We start from the raw sequence: 25,016 nt of genomic DNA on the forward strand, positions 1-25,016 counted from the left end.
GAATGTGACACTGATTAGTATTTATCCATAATGTTCCTATTGTAAGTCACACCGGGTGAATTACAGCAAAGTATCAATATACTGATACATTACTGTCATTTAGAGCCTGTAGGGCTGCATATCTGATTTAGAATTGATCTGCGATTGTGCAGCTGATGTCAGTCACATGTTTGTCTAGGCGTTTGTGTCGTGGGCAGTCGATGAATTGATTACTTAATTACAAACAGAATGAAGTACAATGTAGGGACTTCAAAACTGCGTTAAAAATGCTTTGGTTCAATGATTATCCTCTTTTCTTGGGTCCTAGAGACCAGCCGACTACATTAAGCACAATAGCGTGTAAATGTTAACAAGGGGCTAGAGCCTTGGTAATTAACTTCAGTGCTGTCATGCAGCGCTGGAGTTGGTCTAGAAAGCCAAGAAAGTGCTACACAAAAAAAGTACATTTTAAAAGTGAAGTGTGCCATTTTTATGTAACTAGCAGCCAAAATTTTAAATGCAAAAATAATCACTGTCCTGTGGATGTTGCGTGACCATGCATGGTGTCTTTTGGGCGTGTGCCCAATTACCCATATGGTTAATCTGGCCCACAGCCTAACTTTGCCTAATTTAATTTAAAAAAAAAGGACTACTGCTTCTTCACCATTAATAGAGGGCAGTGAGGGCAATCTAAATTCCATCCACTATTTGTTGCATGAAATGATAAAATCGCTATGCTACAGGTGCTTTTTGGCAATGATGGAGGAGCTGGTGGCCTACCATTGGCTGGATGTTTCTGTTTTGATTTCATGTCATGAAAAGACTGATTTTCAAAGTCCAGAGAAGATACCGTTGAAACTAAAGTCATGCATATCAAGTAAAGTTAATATACTGTAGTGCTTTATACTATACAGATTGTTTCAAAGCAGCTCTAACAAGACAACAGTGTCATCATTCACCTCCAGTCAGTTTAGTTCTATTCAATTACTATGTAAAGTTGATCAATTATGAAAAGTTATTAACGCTATAAGCAGTTTCAAGGGCCTCAGTGTTGCTGGAGAGACTGCAGTGTTATTAGGAACTACTGGAGCACTTTTTAATGTTTCACACCTGTCAGTTTCTGATTTTTCAGTGCACTGCATAGCTAATGAACTTAACTGGTTCATGATAGCTCAGTGTTGCTGTAAGGACTAAATGAAAACTTGGTAGCTAACCTCATGACTTTCTAAAATGTAGAAACTTTCACTGTAAACTTTCTCCTGTAGAGCACAAAACTGTACCAGTGTGTCCAAGCTGCTCTTTATTATACAGTGAAAGTGAATGGTGACCGTGGATGTCGAGCAAGATTTCAAGGCAGGATTTTGTGAAATAACTTAAATTTCAGTCTGTTCCACACACTCAGCTATCCTGTGAATACAGAGTTGGTGTATAGTGCACAAATCATACAAATGCCTTTATGGTGCTTTTTTTTTTTTTTTTTGGAGATTTTTGACAACATCTGGTCTCAGTGGTGGCTGATGGAAAATTTTCTAGGTAGGGCGCCACATCCAACAATTTTAGCATGCATCCCATGCATGCATATGATTTATCCCAGTATAACAAAAGGAAACATCCAAGATGTTCATGTCTTTCTTTCTTCATTTGATAAGAAATTCAGGATTTTTCTCCAGTGGACTTCAATGGTGCACAACGGGCTGAAGGTTCAAATTTGTTGTTAAAAAGTATATAAATTTAATTAATTATTATTATTATTATTTTTAGAAAATGACTGATCGTTTTACTAGATAAGACCTTTATTTCTCAGCTGGGATCGTGTAGAGCCCTTTGAAGCTGCATTAAAACTGCAGTTTGGACCTTCAACCTGTTGGGCACCATTGAAGCCCACTATACAGAGAAAAATTCTGGAATATTTTCCTCAAAAACCTTACATTTTTTCGACTAAAGAATGAAAGACATGAACATCTTGGATGACATGGGGTGAGCAAATTATAAGGAAATTTTTATTCTGGATTATTTTTTATTCTAACCCTTTATATGTTTTTATTTTAATTCTTTAACCCGCAAGCATCATTCATACAGCATAAATAAATTAATAACTAAATAAATGTTCTTCATGGACAAATTTGGGCACGAAGGTCTCAGCTGTGATCCCAAATTTTTTTTTTTAAATAAATGTCACATCACTGTCTTTGATAAAATAAAAAACTACAAATTTAGGCACTTGTTGTGATTTTTGGTGTGTCTTTTTTTTTTTTGTATTTACCTTTTTTATTTAGTTTTATAGTAATTACCCTATTTTTATGTAAAATATGCTCCTTTTTATATTATATTTAATATTTCTTATACTTCAGTAAAAAAAAAAAAAAATATATATATATATATATATATATATATATATATATATATACATATATATATATTCCAACAGTTCAGCCAGCCAAAACCTAAGTATCAAAATATCAAAAATATTAATAGCCACTACATGGCCGTAGTACTCAATGGCTTCATATAGGCTGAAATCTATAAACCACTGTTGTAACGAACTCAACCTCTTAAGTTGTAGATTTTATCACAAGTTAAAAGTGTAGATTAAAACAACAACAACAACAAAACATTTGTGTTGGATGGGACTAAACAAACATGCAAAAATATGCTTACAGACAAATCTGACCATCTGACCATGCTATAAGGAAAATACAAAGCAGGAGACAGAGTAATCATTTATTTCTAAAAAAAGAAAAAAAAATTTCAATAACTCAAAAAAGTAAAATGGAACCAAATGGTGCCAAACAGGTAAGAATAAACAATAAAGTAGCATGTTCCAGACATTTTTTTTGATTTTGTATGTGTGACTGTTTTTTTTTTTTTTTTTTTTTTTATTTTGCCTGTTTTATTAGGACAGGACAGATCAGAAAGGACAGGAAGCAAAGGGGGAGAGAGAGATGGGGGCAGGATCAGGAAAGGTCCTCGAGTCAGGATTCAAACAGGGGATGCCCGGAGCACAATGGCACTGTATGTCAGTGCGCTGCCCACAAGGCTATTGGCACTGACACATGTGACTGTTTTTATTCGACAAAATAAAAAATAAAACATATCTTTTAGCCTCATTTAATGCTTGAATATGGGTTTGTGCATTTGTGAGTGTGAGTGCTTACCACATTGAGAATGTTGTATAGACTCACCCCTTCATTTATGTGTATGTATGATCTGCATTGTGTTGGATTTATTGATTTTTACTAGACAAAAAAAAAAAATGCTCTGAATTTTAGTATTTCCCATTCATTTCCTATGGGTGCCCGTTTTTGTCCACGAAGGACAAATTAAAAAGAATTTGCCCAAATTTGTCCCAAAGGATGCTTGAGAGTTAAGGATGAGAGCAGCTCGGACATTCTGTTAGACAGGTGCATCTCAATAAATTAGAATGTTGTGGAAAAGTTCATTTATTTCAGTAATTCAACTCAAATTGTGAAACTTGTATTAAATAAATTCAATGTACACAGACTGAAGTAGTTTAAGTCTTTGGTTCTTTTAATTGTGATGATTTTGGCTCACATTTAACAAAAACCCACAAATTCACTATCTCAACAAATTAGAATACTTCGTAAGACCAATAAAAAAAAACATTTTTAGTGAATTGTTGGCCTTCTGGAAAGTATGTTCACTTACTGTATATGTACTCAATACTTGATAGGAGCTCCTTTTGCTTTAATTACTGCCTCAATTCGGCGTAGCATGGATGTGATCAGTCTGTGGCACTTCTGAGGTGGTATGGAAGCCCAGGTTTCTTCGACAGTGGCCTTCAGATCATCTGCACTGGTCTCTTGTTTCTCATTTTCCTCTTGACAATACCCAATAGATTCTCTATGGGGTTCAGGTTTGGTGAGTTTGCTGGCCAGTCAAGCACACCAACACCATGGTCATTTAACCAACTTTTGGTGCTTTTGGCAGTGTGGGCAGGTGCCAAATCCTACTGAAAAATGAAATCAGCATCTTTAAAAAGCTGGTCAGCAGAAGGAAGCAAGAAGTGCTCTAAAATTTCTTGGTAAACGGGTGCAGTGACTTTGGTTTTCAAAAAACACAGTGGACCAAAACCAGCAGATGAAATTGCACCTCAAATCATCATAGACTGTGGAAACTTAACACTGGACTTCAAGCGACTTGGGCTTTGAGCTTCTCCACCCTTCCTCCAGACTCTAGGACCTTGGTTTCCAAATGAAATACAAAAGTTGCTCTCATCTGAAAAGAGGACTTTGGGCCACTGGGCAACAGTCCATTTCTTCTTCTCTTTAGTCCAGGTAAGACGCCTCTGACGTTGTCTGTGGTTCAGGAGTGGCTTAACAAGAGGAATACGACAACTGTAGCCAAATTCCTTGACACATCTGTGTGTGGTGGCTCTTGATGCCTTGACCCCAGCCTCAGTCCATTCTTTGTGAAGTACACCCAAATTCTTGAATCGATTTTGCTTGACAAGCCTCTCAAGACTGTGGTTCTCTCGGTTGGTTGTGGACCCTTTTCTTCCACACTTTTTCCTTCCACTCAACTTTCTGTTAACATGCTTGGATACAGCACTCTGTGAAAAGCCAGCTTCTTTGGCAATAATTGTTTGTGGCTTACCCTTCTTGTGAAGGGTGTCAATGATTGTCTTCTGGACAACCGTCAGATCAGCAGTCTTCCCCATGATTGTGTAGCCTAGCCAACCAAACTGAGAGACCATTTTGAAGGCTCAGGAAATCTTTGCAGGCGTTTTGAGTTGATTAGCTGATTGGCATGTCACCATATTCTAATTTGTTGAGATAGTGAATTGGTGGGTTTTTGTTAAATGTGAGCCAAAATCATCACAATTAAAAGAACCAAAGACTTAAACTACTTCAGTCTGTGTACATTGAATTTATTTAATACAAGTTTCACAATTTGAGTTGAATTACTGAAATAAATGAACTTTTCCACAACATTCTAATTTATTGAGATGCACCTGTCTAACAGAATGTCCGAGCTGCTCTCATCCTTAACTCTCAAGCATCCTTTGGGACAAATTTGGGCAAATTCTTTTTAATTTGTCCTTCGTGGACAAAAACGGGCACCCATAGGAAATGAATGGGAAATACTAAAATTCAGAGCATTTTTTTTTTTTGTCTAGTAAAAATCAATAAATCCAACACAATGCAGATCATACATACACATAAATGAAGGGGTGAGTCTATACAACATTCTCAATGTGGTAAGCACTCACACTCACAAATGCACAAACCCATATTCAAGCATTAAATGAGGCTAAAAGATATGTTTTATTTTTTATTTTGTCGAATAAAAACAGTCACATGTGTCAGTGCCAATAGCCTTGTGGGCAGCGCACTGACATACAGTGCCATTGTGCTCCGGGCATCCCCTGTTTGAATCCTGACTCGAGGACCTTTCCTGATCCTGCCCCCATCTCTCTCTCCCCCTTTGCTTCCTGTCCTTTCTGATCTGTCCTGTCCTAATAAAACAGGCAAAATGCCAAAAAAAAAAAAAAAAAAAACAGTCACACATACAAAATCAAAAAAAATGTCTGGAACATGCTACTTTATTGTTTATTCTTACCTGTTTGGCACCATTTGGTTCCATTTTACTTTTTTGAGTTATTGAAATTTTTTTTTCTTTTTTTAGAAATAAATGATTACTCTGTCTCCTGCTTTGTATTTTCCTTATAGCATGGTCAGATGGTCAGATTTGTCTGTAAGCATATTTTTGCATGTTTGTTTAGTCCCATCCAACACAAATGTTTTGTTGTTGTTGTTGTTTTAATCTACACTTTTAACTTGTGATAAAATCTACAACTTAAGAGGTTGAGTTCGTTACAACAGTGGTTTATAGATTTCAGCCTATATGAAGCCATTGAGTACTACGGCCATGTAGTGGCTATTAATATTTTTGATATTTTGATACTTAGGTTTTGGCTGGCTGAACTGTTGGAATATATATATATGTATATATATATATATATATATATATATATACATATATATATATTCCAACAGTTCAGCCAGCCAAAACCTAAGTATCAAAATATCAAAAATATTAATAGCCACTACATGGCCGTAGTACTCAATGGCTTCATATAGGCTGAAATCTATAAACCACTGTTGTAACGAACTCAACCTCTTAAGTTGTAGATTTTATCACAAGTTAAAAGTGTAGATTAAAACAACAACAACAACAAAACATTTGTGTTGGATGGGACTAAACAAACATGCAAAAATATGCTTACAGACAAATCTGACCATCTGACCATGCTATAAGGAAAATACAAAGCAGGAGACAGAGTAATCATTTATTTCTAAAAAAAGAAAAAAAAATTTCAATAACTCAAAAAAGTAAAATGGAACCAAATGGTGCCAAACAGGTAAGAATAAACAATAAAGTAGCATGTTCCAGACATTTTTTTTGATTTTGTATGTGTGACTGTTTTTTTTTTTTTTTTTTTTGGCATTTTGCCTGTTTTATTAGGACAGGACAGATCAGAAAGGACAGGAAGCAAAGGGGGAGAGAGAGATGGGGGCAGGATCAGGAAAGGTCCTCGAGTCAGGATTCAAACAGGGGATGCCCGGAGCACAATGGCACTGTATGTCAGTGCGCTGCCCACAAGGCTATTGGCACTGACACGTGTGACTGTTTTTATTCGACAAAATAAAAAATAAAACATATCTTTTAGCCTCATTTAATGCTTGAATATGGGTTTGTGCATTTGTGAGTGTGAGTGCTTACCACATTGAGAATGTTGTATAGACTCACCCCTTCATTTATGTGTATGTATGATCTGCATTGTGTTGGATTTATTGATTTTTACTAGACAAAAAAAAATGCTCTGAATTTTAGTATTTCCCATTCATTTCCTATGGGTGCCCGTTTTTGTCCACGAAGGACAAATTAAAAAGAATTTGCCCAAATTTGTCCCAAAGGATGCTTGAGAGTTAAGGATGAGAGCAGCTCGGACATTCTGTTAGACAGGTGCATCTCAATAAATTAGAATGTTGTGGAAAAGTTCATTTATTTCAGTAATTCAACTCAAATTGTGAAACTTGTATTAAATAAATTCAATGTACACAGACTGAAGTAGTTTAAGTCTTTGGTTCTTTTAATTGTGATGATTTTGGCTCACATTTAACAAAAACCCACCAATTCACTATCTCAACAAATTAGAATATGGTGACATGCCAATCAGCTAATCAACTCAAAACACCTGCAAAGATTTCCTGAGCCTTCAAAATGGTCTCTCAGTTTGGTTGGCTAGGCTACACAATCATGGGGAAGACTGCTGATCTGACGGTTGTCCAGAAGACAATCATTGACACCCTTCACAAGAAGGGTAAGCCACAAACAATTATTGCCAAAGAAGCTGGCTTTTCACAGAGTGCTGTATCCAAGCATGTTAACAGAAAGTTGAGTGGAAGGAAAAAGTGTGGAAGAAAAGGGTCCACAACCAACCGAGAGAACCACAGTCTTGAGAGGCTTGTCAAGCAAAATCGATTCAAGAATTTGGGTGTACTTCACAAAGAATGGACTGAGGCTGGGGTCAAGGCATCAAGAGCCACCACACACAGATGTGTCAAGGAATTTGGCTACAGTTGTCGTATTCCTCTTGTTAAGCCACTCCTGAACCACAGACAACGTCAGAGGCGTCTTACCTGGACTAAAGAGAAGAAGAAATGGACTGTTGCCCAGTGGCCCAAAGTCCTCTTTTCAGATGAGAGCAACTTTTGTATTTCATTTGGAAACCAAGGTCCTAGAGTCTGGAGGAAGGGTGGAGAAGCTCAAAGCCCAAGTCGCTTGAAGTCCAGTGTTAAGTTTCCACAGTCTATGATGATTTGAGGTGCAATTTCATCTGCTGGTTTTGGTCCACTGTGTTTTTTGAAAACCAAAGTCACTGCACCCGTTTACCAAGAAATTTTAGAGCACTTCTTGCTTCCTTCTGCTGACCAGCTTTTTAAAGATGCTGATTTCATTTTTCAGTAGGATTTGGCACCTGCCCACACTGCCAAAAGCACCAAAAGTTGGTTAAATGACCATGGTGTTGGTGTGCTTGACTGGCCAGCAAACTCACCAAACCTGAACCCCATAGAGAATCTATTGGGTATTGTCAAGAGGAAAATGAGAAACAAGAGACCAGTGCAGATGATCTGAAGGCCACTGTCGAAGAAACCTGGGCTTCCATACCACCTCAGAAGTGCCACAGACTGATCACATCCATGCTACGCCGAATTGAGGCAGTAATTAAAGCAAAAGGAGCTCCTATCAAGTATTGAGTACATATACAGTAAGTGAACATACTTTCCAGAAGGCCAACAATTCACTAAAAATGTTTTTTTTTATTGGTCTTACGAAGTATTCTAATTTGTTGAGATAGTGAATTTGTGGGTTTTTGTTAAATGTGAGCCAAAATCATCACAATTAAAAGAACCAAAGACTTAAGCTACTTCAGTCTGCGTGCCTTGAATTTATTAAATACACAAGTTTCACAGTTTGAGTTGAATTACTGAAATAAATGAACTTTTCCACGACATTCTAATTTATTGAGATGCACCTGTACTTCTCATTTTGTGTTTTTCTCAGTTTGGAGCAACATGGGTGAGTAAATAATGTCAAGATTTTCATTTTTGTGTGACCTAATCTTTTAAAAGGCCATAGACTGTATGACAACATAATGCCAGGGATTTCCGTTCTTTTTGAGCATTGTTTGGCGAGAATTCTTGTTATGTTTTGGAGCAAAAATTTGATTTCAGCATTTTGCCATGACAGATGATGGATTATATCATCTTAACCCTTAACCTCTTGTAGATTCCCAAGACTTACACACTCCCAAACACTCCAGCTGGGTCTTTTGGAGCATAAAGCTGTGAATAAACTGAATGCATCACTGAAAGAGGGTCCAAGCGGAAGATGAGTATTAAAGAACGTTTGAGACTTTGTGTGCTCGTGAGCAGGGGCTGGGCAACACTGATTGTTATTGTCATGGTTAAGGTCAAGGTTTCCATAGCAACAGGCACCAATGAGGTTGCAGTGATAATGGTATGAATAATTTATCACATGGAAGGATTATGACCGAGTTCCAAAACACCTCATGGTGTGCGACTGTACGGCTGCCAGTTTGTAAATGTATAGAAAATGCATGCTTCTACCCATAACTTTCTCGTTTATCATGATATTATCACCGCGGTTACTAAAGAGACATTGCGTAGCATCTCCAGGTGAGGCGTTGCCATGGTACTTCTGTCACATTCTCTAATTAGCATCACAGTGACACTGAGTCGTCATGGAGATGCTCATTTGCGTTCTTATCATTTCACTGCGTAATGTTTCTGAAGGTGACTTAGAGATACAAAATGAGATGCTTAATTAGTTGATGTATATTAAATGTGCAATAATTACATATCTATTAATTTACTGTTTTCAAGAGATAATGTTGAATAGGGAAATTAATTAACTAATTCATCATCCTCACCGAAGCATAAGCATAATTGATTGGGCTGTGATCAGCGAGTATGAATAATAATATCATCTATGCATAATAAATAGCTTCTTAAGCATGTTTAGTAGAATAAGACTGCTATTAAGGTCAAATGAGCAGCACACACACATACACACACATGCAGGTTGTTTATTTTCACCGTTTAGTGATATTTCCCTGCATTATAAATTTATCTCGCTTTCTGTCTGTCTCTGCACCCCCATCGCCTGTCTCACCCTCTGACAAGGCTGCCATCTGGACCGCTTTCATTTAGCACACACACACACACACACACACACACACACACACAAACACACACATACATCTGGAGATTAATATATCAAGCCATAGACATTTGATTGAAATATCACCCAGAATTTAATGCATAGCTTTGATTTTGATTAGGATTGTCAGTGTTTTTGTAATATGTGCTTGTGTGAGTGTGTGGCTCATAACCAGCTGTGATTAAACAGTTTTTGCTTGAGTTTAATGAATGGAAACTTTACCTGCTGGCTTTGACTGAGAGGAATCCCCTCTGTGACTGATCCACGTCTCGCTTTGACCTTAGTCCTCGATATGAACATGGCGGGAAAGTATTTTGTACCTGCTAATTAGGGCTCTGCTTCAAAGCATGAAATCATTTAGAATGTAATTAAGAATGCCTTTTAAATTTGAATATATTCATAGAACTTAAAGTGAACTTTTATGTGATTTGTGTACTTTTTCAGCATGAAATACTTATAAACATTTGGTATATTTTCAGCAATATTTCAGTGTATTTGCACATCATACAGAGTGTTTTTCAGAAATATTAAATGATATTTATTATTATTAATGTTTGACATGTAATCTACAATAAAAAAACTGAATCAAAAATGAAAAAAGTAATTGTAACTTTTTATCTCACAACTCTGACTTTTTTTTCCTCAGAACTGTGATATAAACTTGCAATTCTGAGAACATATCAGTCTTCTTTTACTCCTCATAATTGGACTTTACATCTCGCAATTGCGAGTTTGTATCTTGCCATGTGAAAAAAGTCAGAATTTCAAGAAAAAAAATTCAGAATTGCAAGATATAAACTCACAATTGTGAGAAAAAAGTCAGAATTTCGAGTTTTTATCTTACAATTCTGACTTTATTTCTCACAGTTGTGAGTTCATATCACGCAATTCTAAGAAAAGTCATAACTGTGACTTTATATCAAAATTCTGACTTCGAAACTCGAAATTGCGAGTTTATATCTCACAATTCTGAGAATCACAATTACCTTTTTTTATTGTTATTATTTTTTATTCAGTGGCAAAAACCAGCTTCCACAGAACCAGTCAATCAATAATTTATTATTTTTTAAATTAATTAATTATTTAAAAATATTTAAATTTTTTAAATAAATTTTTTAATTTTTACACACACACACACACACACACACACATATATATATATATATATATTTTTATTTTTTTCATATGTAATCATTGCATCATATTTATGTCTGATCAAGACCTTTTTTGTTACTTTAACACATACGTCAGTTTGGCCAAATTAATTAAACATCTTTCCTCATAATTATAGTAAATAAAACTAATCAAAACTGTTTTCTCCTGCAGAGCTCCTGGGTGCTGCTAAGAAGGTGAACGTGAATTTCCAGGACACAGACGGGTGAGTTTCATTTGTATTACTATGACATTATCAATTATATTATATAGTGATCAGCTGATGTTGACCATTCAGTGGCTATTGCCTATATTAAAGTCAACAGGAAACTGCATTTGCAATTTAATGTGACATATTTCCAGGTGAAACAGGACAGGACTTTGAATTAATTAGCAATTGATTGCCTTGTGTATTGCATTTACCCGAATGGCCATTAGGTGGTTGGAGGAAATGAGTTGATAATTTAAGAGTGCTTGGTGACGTTAGTACCACACAGGCTATTTTGATTTTATGGTTAAGTTATCTACTGGACAGTAGGTTATGATGTTGAATGAACTTTTGTATGAATTCTCAAGATTCCTACTGTGCAGAATACAGGTGTGTTGCTAATAAAACACTGCATTGTATTAGAGTATGAGAGAGAAAGTGTGTGTGTGTGTATACACACACGTAGCTTGGGGCTCTGGCAGAGAAAAATCTCTTACTCGTGGAAGTAGGTCATAGCCTCCTGCTCAGTTAGGCTGTGAGGGATCGGAGTAAAGTGGTAGAGTTGAGTGCAATGAAGACCGATTAGGGACTCTCTAAAAAGTTACGCAGGAGGCTGTAAGCACTTGGGCTGGAAATAAGATATTGGGATTAAGGTATCATGAGGAGATATAGGCTGGTTTAAGGACGATATTTAGACCACAGGCCTAGTAGTTAGTAGACCCACACAGATACACCTAAAGATTTTCTCTTAGTTTCTGCTTACAAGTTCTACACATCGTCTACCCTGAGTTTGTTTTTCCTTATTGAATTGCATTTTAAATACAAATTATTTAACCTAAAATTTGAATACTGTGGGTCACTATTATTCAGCTACTATTAGAGAATTACAGTGTAGTAGAGGTGATTGAAGGCAATTGCAATGCACTAAATTTCAGGACATGTACAGTAACATCATGTTTCTCACTGAGAAAAATATGTGTGATTGTTTGAGAGAAACTGAATCAAAAACAGATTTTGAAAAATTAGATTTTTGTCTTCTGCTGCCTGAACGTCTGGTGTCTTTGAATCCATGGTAATATCTATCTAGTATCTATAGTAGGTTGTTGGTGAATGAGAGATGCTAACACTGTTACTGACAGCTACCATACCAGATTTGATCATGGCTTTAAGGTTTTGAGCAATTGTATTTCTACTTACATTATGAAATAAAATGTATAACTGAATTGGAAAAAAAAAAAGATTCTGTGAAGTGTGCAATGATCACTATTTCATCAAAATGTCTAGCTTGCAGAGTGTTTTTATGCAACAGGCAATCAGTATGTTTTATTAAAAAGATTTAATTTATTTTATATACCTTTAATATAGGTCCCACTTTTACTTCTGTTTTGAACAGCTAAATGATTTAGTACCATGCTGGGGTAAATCATAATTATTACACAAAAGGTTATGTGATACCAAGTCATAATTATGCAATAAAACGTTTAGTTAATGTACCCCCTCACTCCCTTGTCATGCAAGATGTTCATGTCTTTCTTTCTTCAGTTGTATAGAAATTATATTTTTTGAGGAAAACATTTCAGCATTTTTCTCCATATAATGGACTGCTATGGTGTCCCAATTTTGAACTTCCAAAATGCAGTTTAAATGAATGCGGCTTCAAACGATCCCACTCATATGACTCATAAAAACAATACCGTTGCAGCCTAAATGTTTATGTGTCATAAATAAATTTTTATTGTAAGGTCTTACCTATGAGTCTAAATTATAACATAGGTCAAAAAAAATTTTTTTTTTTTACAAATTTACATTTTTGTCATAATTTGTCATAATTATGGCTTGGCCAATATTATAACAAAAACAGTTGAAATTATAAGTTATGTTATAATTATGAGCTTTTATTTCATGATTCCAACTTTTTAAGTCATAATTATGATTGTTTATGTCCTCATTTTGACATAGGTTGTAATTAAGATTTTTATCTCATAATTAAGACTTGCCTCATAATATAACTTTTTGTGTCATAATTATGACGTAACTAATTATGGCTTTTTTCTTATTACAAGAATGGGCTTCCGTATTTATTTGAAATACAATGGGATAATTTAATTACTTACAACTTCACCACTCTTATTATTCTCTATGGTCTTTCTCATTAGACAATAAAGGTACAGTTCCTTTTGCCATATGAATGATACTTTCACATTTTACTACTTTTAAATCTACCCCACAGGTTTCGCTCCAGAATCCTATACAGATTCTATATGTCAGTAGAAATGGTTAATGCATTGTTTGTTTGTGTGCTTTTGTTTTATAGGTTATCTGCCCTGCATCATGCTGCTCTTAATGGTAATGTGGAGGTGATTTCACTGTTGCTTGAATCACAAGCCGTCGTAGACATCAAAGACCAGAAAGGTACAAACATTTATTCGTCGTCTACGTCTCTTTTGGTCAATTTAATTTGTTTTTGATTAATAAAAGTATTTATTTTTTTCCTTTGAATGGTATATGTTTCTCATTCAAACTCTCTCTCTTCCCTTTTTCCGAAGGGATGCGGCCCTTACATTACGCTGCTTGGCAGGGCAAGTGTGAGCCCATGAAAATGCTGCTCAAGGCGGGCTCGTCAGTCAACAGCCAATCAGATGAGGGACAGATCCCTTTACACCTCTCCTCACAACACGGCCATTATGAAGGAGTGAGTTCACACACATAATCAATCAGACACATGCTGTACACACACATATACTTACTGTTCTGTACTGTGTGTGTGTTTGCAGAGCGAGATGCTGCTCCAACATCAGTCGAACCCCTGCCTCAGAGACCACGCTGGGAAAACCCCTCTAGACTTGGCCTGCGAATTTGGACGAGTCACGGTCAGTTACGCTGTGTTTGTGCGCGTCTGTCTGCGTGTACGCGGGGGGTTTGTGATAGATAGATGAGAAGCGGTGCTCCCCTGTGGGATTGTGGGAAATACACCTCTTCTCACGTTCTCAGCCAAATGCAGGAAACCCTCGTGCACTCGCAGCCTGGGTTTTCACTGCTTCCAGATGAGCACAAGAGATTGTCATAACAGTTTATTCTAACTTAGGTGTTTTAAAGGAACGTTTCCTCCAGATATTAATATTCTGTCACCATTCGCTCACCCTCAAATCTTTCTCTCTTCCGTTGAACACAACAGGAGAATTTTTTTAAATGGTACTGGATGCTATTGCAAAATATTAAAAAAGCAATAAATGTGTTATAAATCTATATGCTCTATATTCCAAATCATCTGAAGCCATATGATCGCTTTATGTGGAAAAAAATTTAATCATTCTCTTAAACTAAAGGTTTATTGGCATCTGTGGTTCCATGAAGAACTTTTTTACGTCCATTGAATCTGTCCATTGCAAAAATGGTTCTTCATAATGGAAAAATGTTCTTTATATCATTAAAATGTTCTTAAAGGAGAAGTCCACTTCCAGAACAACAATTTACAAATAATTTACTCACCCCCGAATTTGAACTTCCAAACGATCACAGCCGAGGAAGAAGGGTCTTATCTAGCGAAACGATAGGTCATTGTTTTCGAAAAATAAAAATTTGTATACTTTTTAAGCACAAAAGCTTGTGTAGCACAGGCTCTAGGATGCGCGTCCACATGTCGTTCTTGAACGATTCTTTCATTTTGAACGAATCTTTAATGTGACTTGGGAAGAACGAGTCATCTCAGGGAGTGATTTGTTCAGTCACGCATGCGCAACATCCTATTAGGTTCTGTACTGGAATTAGATCACCTGTTTCGAGTCTTTTTGGGTTTTTCTAGTCATTCGTTCATCGTCTGTGTACTCCAGCTCAAAAAGGTAGAGTATGTCGAAAAAACTGCAAAAAATGACTGAAAAAAATGACTGATCGTTTCGCTAGATAAGAAGCTTCTTCCTCAACTGGGATCGTTTAGAGCCCTTTGAAGCTGCATTTAAACTACATTTTGGAAGTTCAAAATCGGGGCACCAATGAAGTCTATTATATGGACAAAAATCCTGAAATGCTTTCCTTAAAAACCATAATTTCTTCATGACTGAAGACAGAAAGACATGAACATCTTGGATGACAAGGGGGTGAGTAAATTATTTGTGAATTGTTGCTCTGGAAGTGGACTTCTCCTTTAACACTAAGAAAGATTTGTTCTGTTTAAGAACTTTTCACTGAAATTTTTTTGGGGGAACCCAAAAATGCTTCTGGCATCACTGCAAACATCTTTACTTTGTGTAATTCACTGATAATCTTCACCTCCAGTAAGTAGCTAGAAACTGAAACTGAATCATTTGTGAATGAACCATTCAGTCCACAGGTGAGAACTGGAGCTGAATCACTGAGAAGATTCCACTTAAAAGAATGATTCATTTGTGAATGAATCACTGCTTTTCGCATCAACACACTAGGGAGAGCTAGGGCAGATATCTGGATCCATTGAAAATGGCTTCAAATTCAGTTTGTTCCTCACATAAACCTATCATCTTTAAAAATCGTGCACTATATGAGTCCACATATGAATTTATGAGTTTATGATACTTTTATGGTGTTTTTGGCATCTCTTTAATGCTTTAAAGCCTCTTTTTAAATTTATGAGTTTAGAGTCACTGAGGGAGCTATTTTGTCACTATTTTATTGATATATTGTTTTATTTCTCACATTAAATAAATTCTGTCACTTAAAAAGACAATTTCCATGTTAAAGTGGCTGTATTTAATGTTCTGTTTTGCTAACTTCCAGCCAAACTCAGATACTGAATTAGATCACTCCCTCTCTCCAAAATATCTCGCTTCAAAAACATGTCAGCGAACCCGATGTCAGCTTACCCGAACGCTCAAAGTGACTGACAGGCAGTAAGCGCCTCAAAGACTTCTGATTGGCTAAACAATAGCGATCGAATCCCTTTTTGCTGTTGACAGAGCTTAAAGCTGTCACAGAGACAGGTGTGATATCTCACCATACCTATTTCAGTGATATCAGTCAGGTAGTAGGACTTTTACAGCATGCTATTACATTAAATATATTTACAGCACCATAAACTGACAAAACATTTTTAACAGCATAAAGTAAAAAGATTTAATATATGGTGCACTTTTATAGTGGTTTGAGGTACAGATTCATTATTTTGCACATCATGGTTTGATTTTTGTGGGCTACAGTGCCAACATTTAATCAAACCATCTAAAATTACTGTGGTTATCCATGTTGTATATTCTAATACCACATTTTTTGACATATACTTATGTATAAACATATATATTGTAGTATTTTTTTCCTTCAATCTACTATTTGTTCTGGGACATTAATAAGGATTTTAGTATAATAATTTTGTATTGAAGTACAGTTTTTTCTCTTTTCTTTTCTTTTAACATCAACCTACCCTGGGAATACAGATGAAAATGAGCCATCTTGGCTAAATCTGGCACATTTTACATTCTATGTATAATTAATCTGTCTTGTTCCCAATTAAAGGGATAGATCATCCAAAAATGATAATTCTGTCATTGTTCCAAACTTGTCTGAATTTGTATTATACTAAACACAAAAGAAAATGTTTTCAAGAATGTTGGTAAGCAAACAGTTTCCTGGTCCTCATTAACTTCCACAGTATTTATTTATTTATTTTTGATAAATGATGATAAATTATATAAATGATGACATAATTGTCATTTTTGGGTGAACTATCCCTTTAAATAAATAAAGCATGAAATCATGAATACATAGCAAATCAGATAGGAGACATTACACACCTATGTACGCTGTATTTGTGCAGCATACATTCATCTTTTCTGTGTGTTCTACAGGTGGTGCAATTGCTCCTGAGCAGTAACATGTGTGCTGCAATGTTAGAACCGAAGCCCTCCGATCCAAATGGCATCAGCCCGCTCCATTTGGCTGCTAAGAATGGACATATCGAGATCATCAAGTAGGTGATCACTAGACTTCGCATTTCTGGACTTTATTATTACACATATGCACTTTATTCATCATTTAGGTTACATCTTACAAGTAAGGTTATGTACATGCAACCTATATTTACTGGTATAGCTCAAGTGATCACATTATTATAAAAGTGCTCGTATATTGCACGTTATTTGACTTGTATTCGAACTTAAATTTTAAACTATCCACTGAGGTTATTAGAACAGATTTATCATCTATATTTTTAATATCATGAATCATGAATTCTTGTTTTACCACGACGGGTTAATCCCACAAAAACTGTTTTCCACAAATGATTTCCACAAAAATATAAATTATATATATAATTCTAAATTATATATATAAAATATATATATATATATACATATATATATATATATATATATATACATACTATTGTTAATAAGCTTAAAAGACTTCTTTGAAGAAACATTAAAAAAAAAAATTTAACATTTCAGTATAGGGACCAATTCTTACTATTAACTAGTTGCTTATTAGCATGCCTATTAATAACATATTGCCTGTTTATTAGTACTTATAAAGCATTATTCTACATGACCATCTGCATTCCTAATCGCAGCCAATACCTAAACTTAACAACTACTGTACCTTACTAACTATTAATAAGGAGCAAATTAGGAGTTTATTGAGGCAAAAGTAGTTAATTCTTTATTAATAGCAAGAACTGGACCTTAAAATAAAAGTGTGACCAAAAAATCTTACCACAAACCTTTGAATGGTAGTGTAGGTAAAGTCTGCAAAACTCTTTTTTTTAACAAGTAATTGTACAGTTTTTATTACTGCTTTCATTTAAATGCTTTACAATGGGACAGACATTGATGGTGCGAAATCCTGACACAGCACTTAGCTCACTGACACAAAACTGCATGACTGATGTGCTAAGACAGGTCAGGAGCAAAGGGATCGGGGATGATGAGAGAAATGAAAGGCACTGTGGGCTGTCCGATCAGTCCCTGGAGGCTTCATTCATTAGATTCGCACACACACATTCAAAGCGCTCGTCCTCGTTTTTCCCTTTGATAGACAGTGCCATCACTGCCTATGACGCACAATGTTAATTAGCGATTTCATTACTCAGCGTACATTTTAGACTGTTTCTGGATCAATATGAATGCGTGTTTAGTTGTACAGGACACATTTGAGACTTAATTTAAATGGCTGCAAATTTATAATTACTCACATTTCATGTGTTTGAACCCTTTATGTTTTTATTTTAATAACCTTTTTCCTGGTGTGTTTTTTAGACTTCTTTTTTGTTTACTGTTTAGAATAGTGTTGTGAAAGAAGTCTTTTAGTGTTTAAACGAAAAAAATACATGCTTTTATAGAGTTTTCCTGTGTGTATGTGCTCAGGTTACTGATACAGGCTGGCATAGATATAAACCGACAGACGAAATCAGGCACAGCGTTGCATGAAGCTGCTCTCTGCGGGAAAACCGAGGCTGTACGACTGCTGCTGGATGTGAGTAATTCATTTGACTGCTTGCCAACAGTATGCATTCATTTTTATTATTTTTTTTATATACACTGCCATTCAAACATTTAGACTGTGCAAGATATTTTAATGTTTATGAAAGATGTCTGTTAGGCTTAACAAAACTGCATTATTTTGATGAAAAATACATTAAAACAGTAATATTATAAAATACAGGGGTTGGACAATAAAACTGAAACACCTGTTTTTTTTAAAAACAATTAGTACGTTGTTGAGCCTTTTTGTGCCCAATGCAGCATCATTTCATCCTGGGAATGACAAATATAAGTCCTGCACAGTAGCCAGAAGGATTTTAAGCTATTCTCCTCTTGCAAAAAAAAAAAGTGGCCAGGTCACTACATGATGCTGGCGTAGGAAAACTTTTCCTAACTCGCTCTTCCAAAACATCCCTCAATAATATTCAGATCTGGTGACTGTGCAGGCCATGGGAGATGTTCATCTTCACTTTCATGTTCATCAAACCACTCTGTCACCAGCCTTGTTGTGTGTATTGGTGCATTATCATCCTGATACAAGGCACTACTTTCAGGGTACAATGTTTGATCCATTGGGTGCACATAGTCAACCTTCACTCTCTGCTCTTACTGGTGCAGTGTGCAATCAGTGAAGATAGGCCACCAGGCTGTGCAAACATATCCATGAAACCTCCAACACTATATTGGCCAGTGTTTCAGTTTCATTGTCCAACCCCTGTATTTTATCATGTTCATATGTTTTAAAAAGTAATTGATTCTTTTCTTACCAGCTGTTAACGTCACATGATCCCAAAACCATGCCAAAGTCAATTTTACTTGCATTTAGTACTTAATTTGTTCATTTTGGTTTGGGAGTTTATGTTCACATATATAAAAGTGTGCACTCTCATATCTGTATCGACAGCGTAACCACTATGTACCATGCAAATGTGTTTTCTACCTTTTCAGAGTGGTATCAGTGCCGGGGTGAGAAATACATACTGTCAGACAGCGCTGGATATTGTTAACCAGTTTACCACTACCCAAGCCAGCAAGGAAATCAAACAGATGCTGAGAGGTACAATAGGAAGGAGTTTCTGAAAACACAAATTCACATAGAAATGTCCAAGGGTTTCTAAATTTGCTGGTATCTGTGTGTGTGTTCCTGCATACAGATGCATCGGCTGCCATGCAAGTGAGGGCTCTCAAGGATTACTGCAACAACTATGACCTGACAAGCCTCAATATTAAAGCGGGCGACATCATCACGGTAATGAAGCAATTCTTGAACTGTAACAATGTAGCAAGGGGTGTATCTTCTGAAGCTTAACCAACCCTTACACCCAGGGATGTCATGCATATATTTCTTTTTTAACACTTTTTTTATACAAAATAATGTTTCAAAATCATTTTAAATGTTCTTTTGAATTTTCAAAATAATAATTCTTGTTCTGGAACATTTCTATTTGGTCCTCAGGTCTTGGAGCAGCATTCTGATGGACGATGGAAGGGCTGTATCCATGACAACCGTACAGGAAATGACCGTGTGGGTTACTTTCCGTCCAACATGGTGGAAGTCATCAAAAGGGCAGGTGTGTCATCGCATCATCACATGAGCCTTCTAGGATGTCATGTGACACATATGCACATTTTACATTAAGGTCAATCTGAAGCTCATCTACCTGGTACTTAAATAAATGTCCATGTGTGAGTGTGTTTGAATGATTTTGATTTATTGCATGCATTTCTGCACACATATGAGCACTGTGTATTCATTTTTGTGTGTGTGTTAGGGATGGGCATTTTATTTATTTCATCCACTTGAGTGCTTAGAAGAAGTAGGTAGATAAATCAACAATAGTACTAAGGAAGTAAACAGCACTATTGCTATTGGAACAAACCTGCTGACACAACTTGCTGAAGAGAGAAAGTAATGAGATGTTTTTTCTGACAAATGATGAAATCCCATAGAGTTATATTGACTGTAAGACCAGTCTATCAAAGAGACATATAGTGGACAGTTTGCCTAACCACCAAGAACACCCTAGTAACCACATAGCACTTCATTAAAGGTGCAGTGTGTAATATTGACAGCTAGCAGTTGAAATGGATACTTTAAAATACTGTCGAGAATTGTTGTCCTCCTCAGACTTAACACTCACACGAGTTGCCAGATATGCAACATAAACAAACTGAATTGACAGTGGATAGCGATAAGCCTTACACTGTAAGTTGATGAGTTAATTTATTCTGGTTTTAATATTCCTCCAATCATAAAGGGTTTTAGATGGATGCCAAGGATTTTTATGTTGGGTAGAATCTGCAATCTCTGACCCAGTTTGTATGCTGTGATTTCTAACAACTGGCAACCTAGGGTGTTTAAATACTATTGGGTAAACTAGCAGTGGGTGGAATCACACAGACCAAAACAGACATTCCGACACAAAACACACATTTCAAAGTAGTATAACTGGCTGTAGCTTTGTTTTTTGTTTTTCAGAAAGAAGTATGCGAACTTAGCATAAATATCTGCAAATATACAGTAAAAAAAAAGAAAAGAAAAAAGACAGCACTTTAAAAGGCTTCCCAGAAGACCATAGCAATGCATTAAAGGTGACATATCATGAAATTCGGACTTCATCTGAGTTTAAGTGCTATAATTGGGTTCCCGGTGTATCTACCATCCCAGAAACTGTGTAAAAAAGGACAACCCAGTAAGTTAACCCTTTCTCTGCGAGCATGTGAAAAACGAGCCAGATTTTGCTTATCTTATTATAAAATTACTGCCCATTAATCTGCACCTTTTTTGTAACTCATTTGTATTTAAACATAAACTTATGTGTATTTGACAGTTCAAGCGCAATAAGACATGAAAGAGAACTTAGTTTAGTACTCGCATGCCATGTGACAGCCACTTTTTATGCACATGCTTTGGATGTGTGAGCTCAGAAAAACTTATATCAGAAGTTTAAACTAGTATTTAAAACGCATGATTTCAGCACAATAGACATGATAATCAAAACCAAACAGATGTTTTTTAATCAAAGTATCTTAGGCATTAGCTGTAAAGGCAAAGCCTTTTGTTTGTTGTGTTTTTTTCACAACAAAACCTACCCAATTGCTACCCAAAACTAGGCCAATCGCGTTTCGAGGGGCTTTCCCTATTAAAGGGGTCCTATTATGCTCTTTTACAAAGTCTTAATTTTTTTTGGGGGTGTACTAGAGCATGCTCTCGTGCTTGGTGGTTTGAAAAACGCATTATTTTTAACATAATTTATATTATAACAATACATTTCTCCCAGCCTGACACATAAAGCTCGATTAGTTCCGGGTTTAATGATAGCCAGCCTTGCGAAAAACGAAATGTGTTGTGATTGGTTAGCTGTCCCACTGCGTTGTGATTGGTGAACAGCTTTGTATTTCAGTGCTGCCACACCCCTTGTCAAAGAAGCAAGTTCTGTGTTAGCGCAAGCTAGATTAAAGTGATTTTTATGTTTTAAATAAGGATATTTTTCTTACAAAAACGCATCGATTCGCTACAGGAGGCCTTTATTAACCCCCTGGAGCCGTGTGAGCCACTTTTTATTATAGATGGATGCATATTATTGGACTTGTTTTGGACTGATGAGGAGAAACACCCGTCTATGCCATTCTAAAGCTTGGGAGTGCCAGGATAAATTTTAATATAACTCAGATTGCATTTGTCTGAAAGAACGAAGTCATATACACCTAGGATGCATGGAGGGTGAGTAAATAATACACTACAGTAGTGTTGGGTCCTATCCTCAGCCTGTGAGATCACCAATACATGATATTATCATGCTAATTATTTACATACTTAAGTTTCATTGCCTGAAACCAGCTCCAGCATAAGGCTAAAAGCAGCCTAATATTATCAAAGAACATCATCACTAATCAGCCTAGCCTATTTTAGTGCAAGCTTATGCATTTTAAAAAACAGTCGCGTTATAAGTGAAGCTATCTACACTGTATGATGAATAAATCTCTTATCACACACTGCACTCGTCTGCGATGTGGTGTGCTCCAACAATTCGAATTTCTGTAGGCGGGATTTAATTTAATGATATTCTAATGGACCGCGTTGTGACATCATTGCATGCAGAAAACAAACGTTGTAGTCCAAAGGAGCCGTTCGTTGTAGTAGTTGAAAAGGAATTTTTTTAAAACGAAATATCTCCTTTTGGAGTGGACTTTGAGAACTGTAACTGTGTAGATCTTTTTTATGCCCAAAGATACACACCACATACTGACTAAAGTTCAAAAAGTGAAAAAGCATAATAGCACCCCTTTAAAAATTGCGTTCTGTGGGGTAAAATACACGTTTTTGGTGGGCTTCCCCTGGTAAAATTTGCATTCTAAGGGGATAATATCACATTACTGGGGTCAGTTCAACCCGCGGACATGAAAAACAACCAGCGGCAACAGTGTTAAAGTAGCCCAATTCCACGGGAAAAACGCAGACTTGGCAACATTGGTGAGGAGCAGCAGCTCATTTGCATTTAAAGAGCGTGCACGAAAACAGTGTGTTTTTGCTTCCACTTAAAATGGCCTTTTTCAAAATAATATAATAAATGATCTGTATGGTATTTTGAGCTGAAACTCATTGCATTCTTGGGACATCTGAGACTTATAGTACATATTGTAAAAAGAAACATATTAGGTCTCCTTTAAATTAAACCACCAAGAACACCATAGTAACCACATAGCAGCACATTACAAATAAAGTAAATAAAAATAAATAGTTGAAATGTTTTTAACAAAATTAAGTCACACAATTGTATTTTCATAACTGATTACTGATCATTGCTGTCTGTATTTCAAAATGTATACTCATGCCCATTCCTAGTGTATGTGTGTGGGTGGTCGTTCATTCGCTCTATATCCAACTGTCCTGCCCTTTATCATCAGTCAAGTGATTCTAATTAGAGGCGTCAGCTCGAAGAGATGAAAGAGAGAGAGTGACAAATAGGGCAGATGAGAGTGGCTCATCTATCTGTCACTGTTCGGTCATCTCCGAGTCCACCTGTACCATCGTTTTATGCCTCCATTTATTTTCTTTCAACTCACATCAGTGGATTCTCACTTCTGCACATTCACACACATGCAAACAGGCTTTCACACATTCATACATGCAGATCAGTGGCGGCTGCTGCTTCTCAAAAGTGAAGAAACAACATCACTTATCAGTGTCAGAATGTATTTACATGTATTAATCTGGTGCTTCTAATTTTTTATGTAAAAAATACCTCTCGAACTAGTTAACCAGTGCCATGGGTTTTGCCATTGATGCTGTGTTGGGATCCAGTTCATTTGAGAGAAGCTGGGCTTCGAGGCAAGACCAAAAAATAGGGCTGCACAATTAATCAAAAGAAAACGAAGTGGCTTAATGTTATTATCATTTTGCAAAGGTGCATATAGCTGCAGGTTTCACAGTGAAGTGTGGCACTGTGTTTATGTACACGTGAGCATGTGAGTGTTAACTACAAGCTCATTTTATTTCCAAAGCAAACAGCACATTCAATGCTCTTCCACTGAAGTCTGAGACCCTAAATAGTGTGTTTAGAGCCTCTTGTCAGATGAATATCAATATTTGCATCGTTAAAATCAGTGGTACAGGTATGTGCCATAGACTCCCAGTGGGGCTCTATGGGCTGTGTGATTACAAAATCCATTCCTGGGTTTTACTTTACACTTTTTGACAATTTTTTATTTCAATATTGAAATACACAAATATTGAACTGTAATATACAGGTATACTGCTTGGTGTACACTACCAGTCAAAAGTTTTTGAACAGTAAGATATTTAATGTTTTTTAAAGAAGTCTCTTCTGCTCACCAAGCCTGCATTTATTTGACTCAAAGTATAGCAAAAACAGTAAAAAATGTGTTTAATTTAAAATAACTGTTTTCTATTTGAATATATATTATATATTTGTCATTTATTTCTGTGATCAAAGCTAAATTTTCACATCATTACTCCAGTCTTCAGTGTCACATGATCCTTCAGAAATCATTCTAATTTGCTGATTTGCTGTTCAAGAAACATTTTTATTATTATTATCAATATTTAAAACAGTTGAGTACATTTTTGTCAGGATTCTTTGATGAATAGAAAGATCCAAAGATCAGCATTTATCTTAAATAAAAAGCTTTTGTAACATTAAACACTATACTATTCAAAATCTTGGAGTCAGTGTTGTTTTTTTTTATTATAGAAATTATAGAAATTAATACTTTTATTTAGCAAGGATGTGTGTGGAATTTAAATTGATCAAAAGTGATGATAAAGATGTGTAATGTTACAAAAGATTTCTATTTCAGATAAATGCTGTTTTTCAAAACTTTCTATTCAACAAAGAAACTTGAAAAATTTCTACTTAGCTGTTTTCAACAATAATATTATTAATACATTTTTTGAGCAGCAAATCAAAATATTAAAATGATTTTTGAAGGATCATGTGACCGGA

General features: G+C 35.9%; 1 protein-coding gene across 1 annotated transcript in view; it reads left to right on the forward strand.

The window, feature by feature from the left end:
- Positions 1–25,016, forward strand: part of si:dkeyp-9d4.3 (caskin-2) — a 55,808-nt gene that overhangs the window by 19,057 nt on the left and 11,735 nt on the right. The window contains 9 exon segments of the mRNA XM_051105393.1: positions 11,074–11,125; positions 13,422–13,519; positions 13,654–13,799; positions 13,882–13,977; positions 16,921–17,042; positions 18,433–18,541; positions 19,498–19,606; positions 19,704–19,798; positions 20,006–20,120. Coding sequence (XP_050961350.1) covers positions 11,074–11,125; positions 13,422–13,519; positions 13,654–13,799; positions 13,882–13,977; positions 16,921–17,042; positions 18,433–18,541; positions 19,498–19,606; positions 19,704–19,798; positions 20,006–20,120 — 942 coding nt within the window.

Source organism: Labeo rohita, unplaced genomic scaffold (genome assembly GCF_022985175.1).
Source record: "Labeo rohita strain BAU-BD-2019 unplaced genomic scaffold, IGBB_LRoh.1.0 scaffold_98, whole genome shotgun sequence".
Classification (NCBI taxonomy): Eukaryota; Metazoa; Chordata; class Actinopteri; order Cypriniformes; family Cyprinidae; genus Labeo; species Labeo rohita.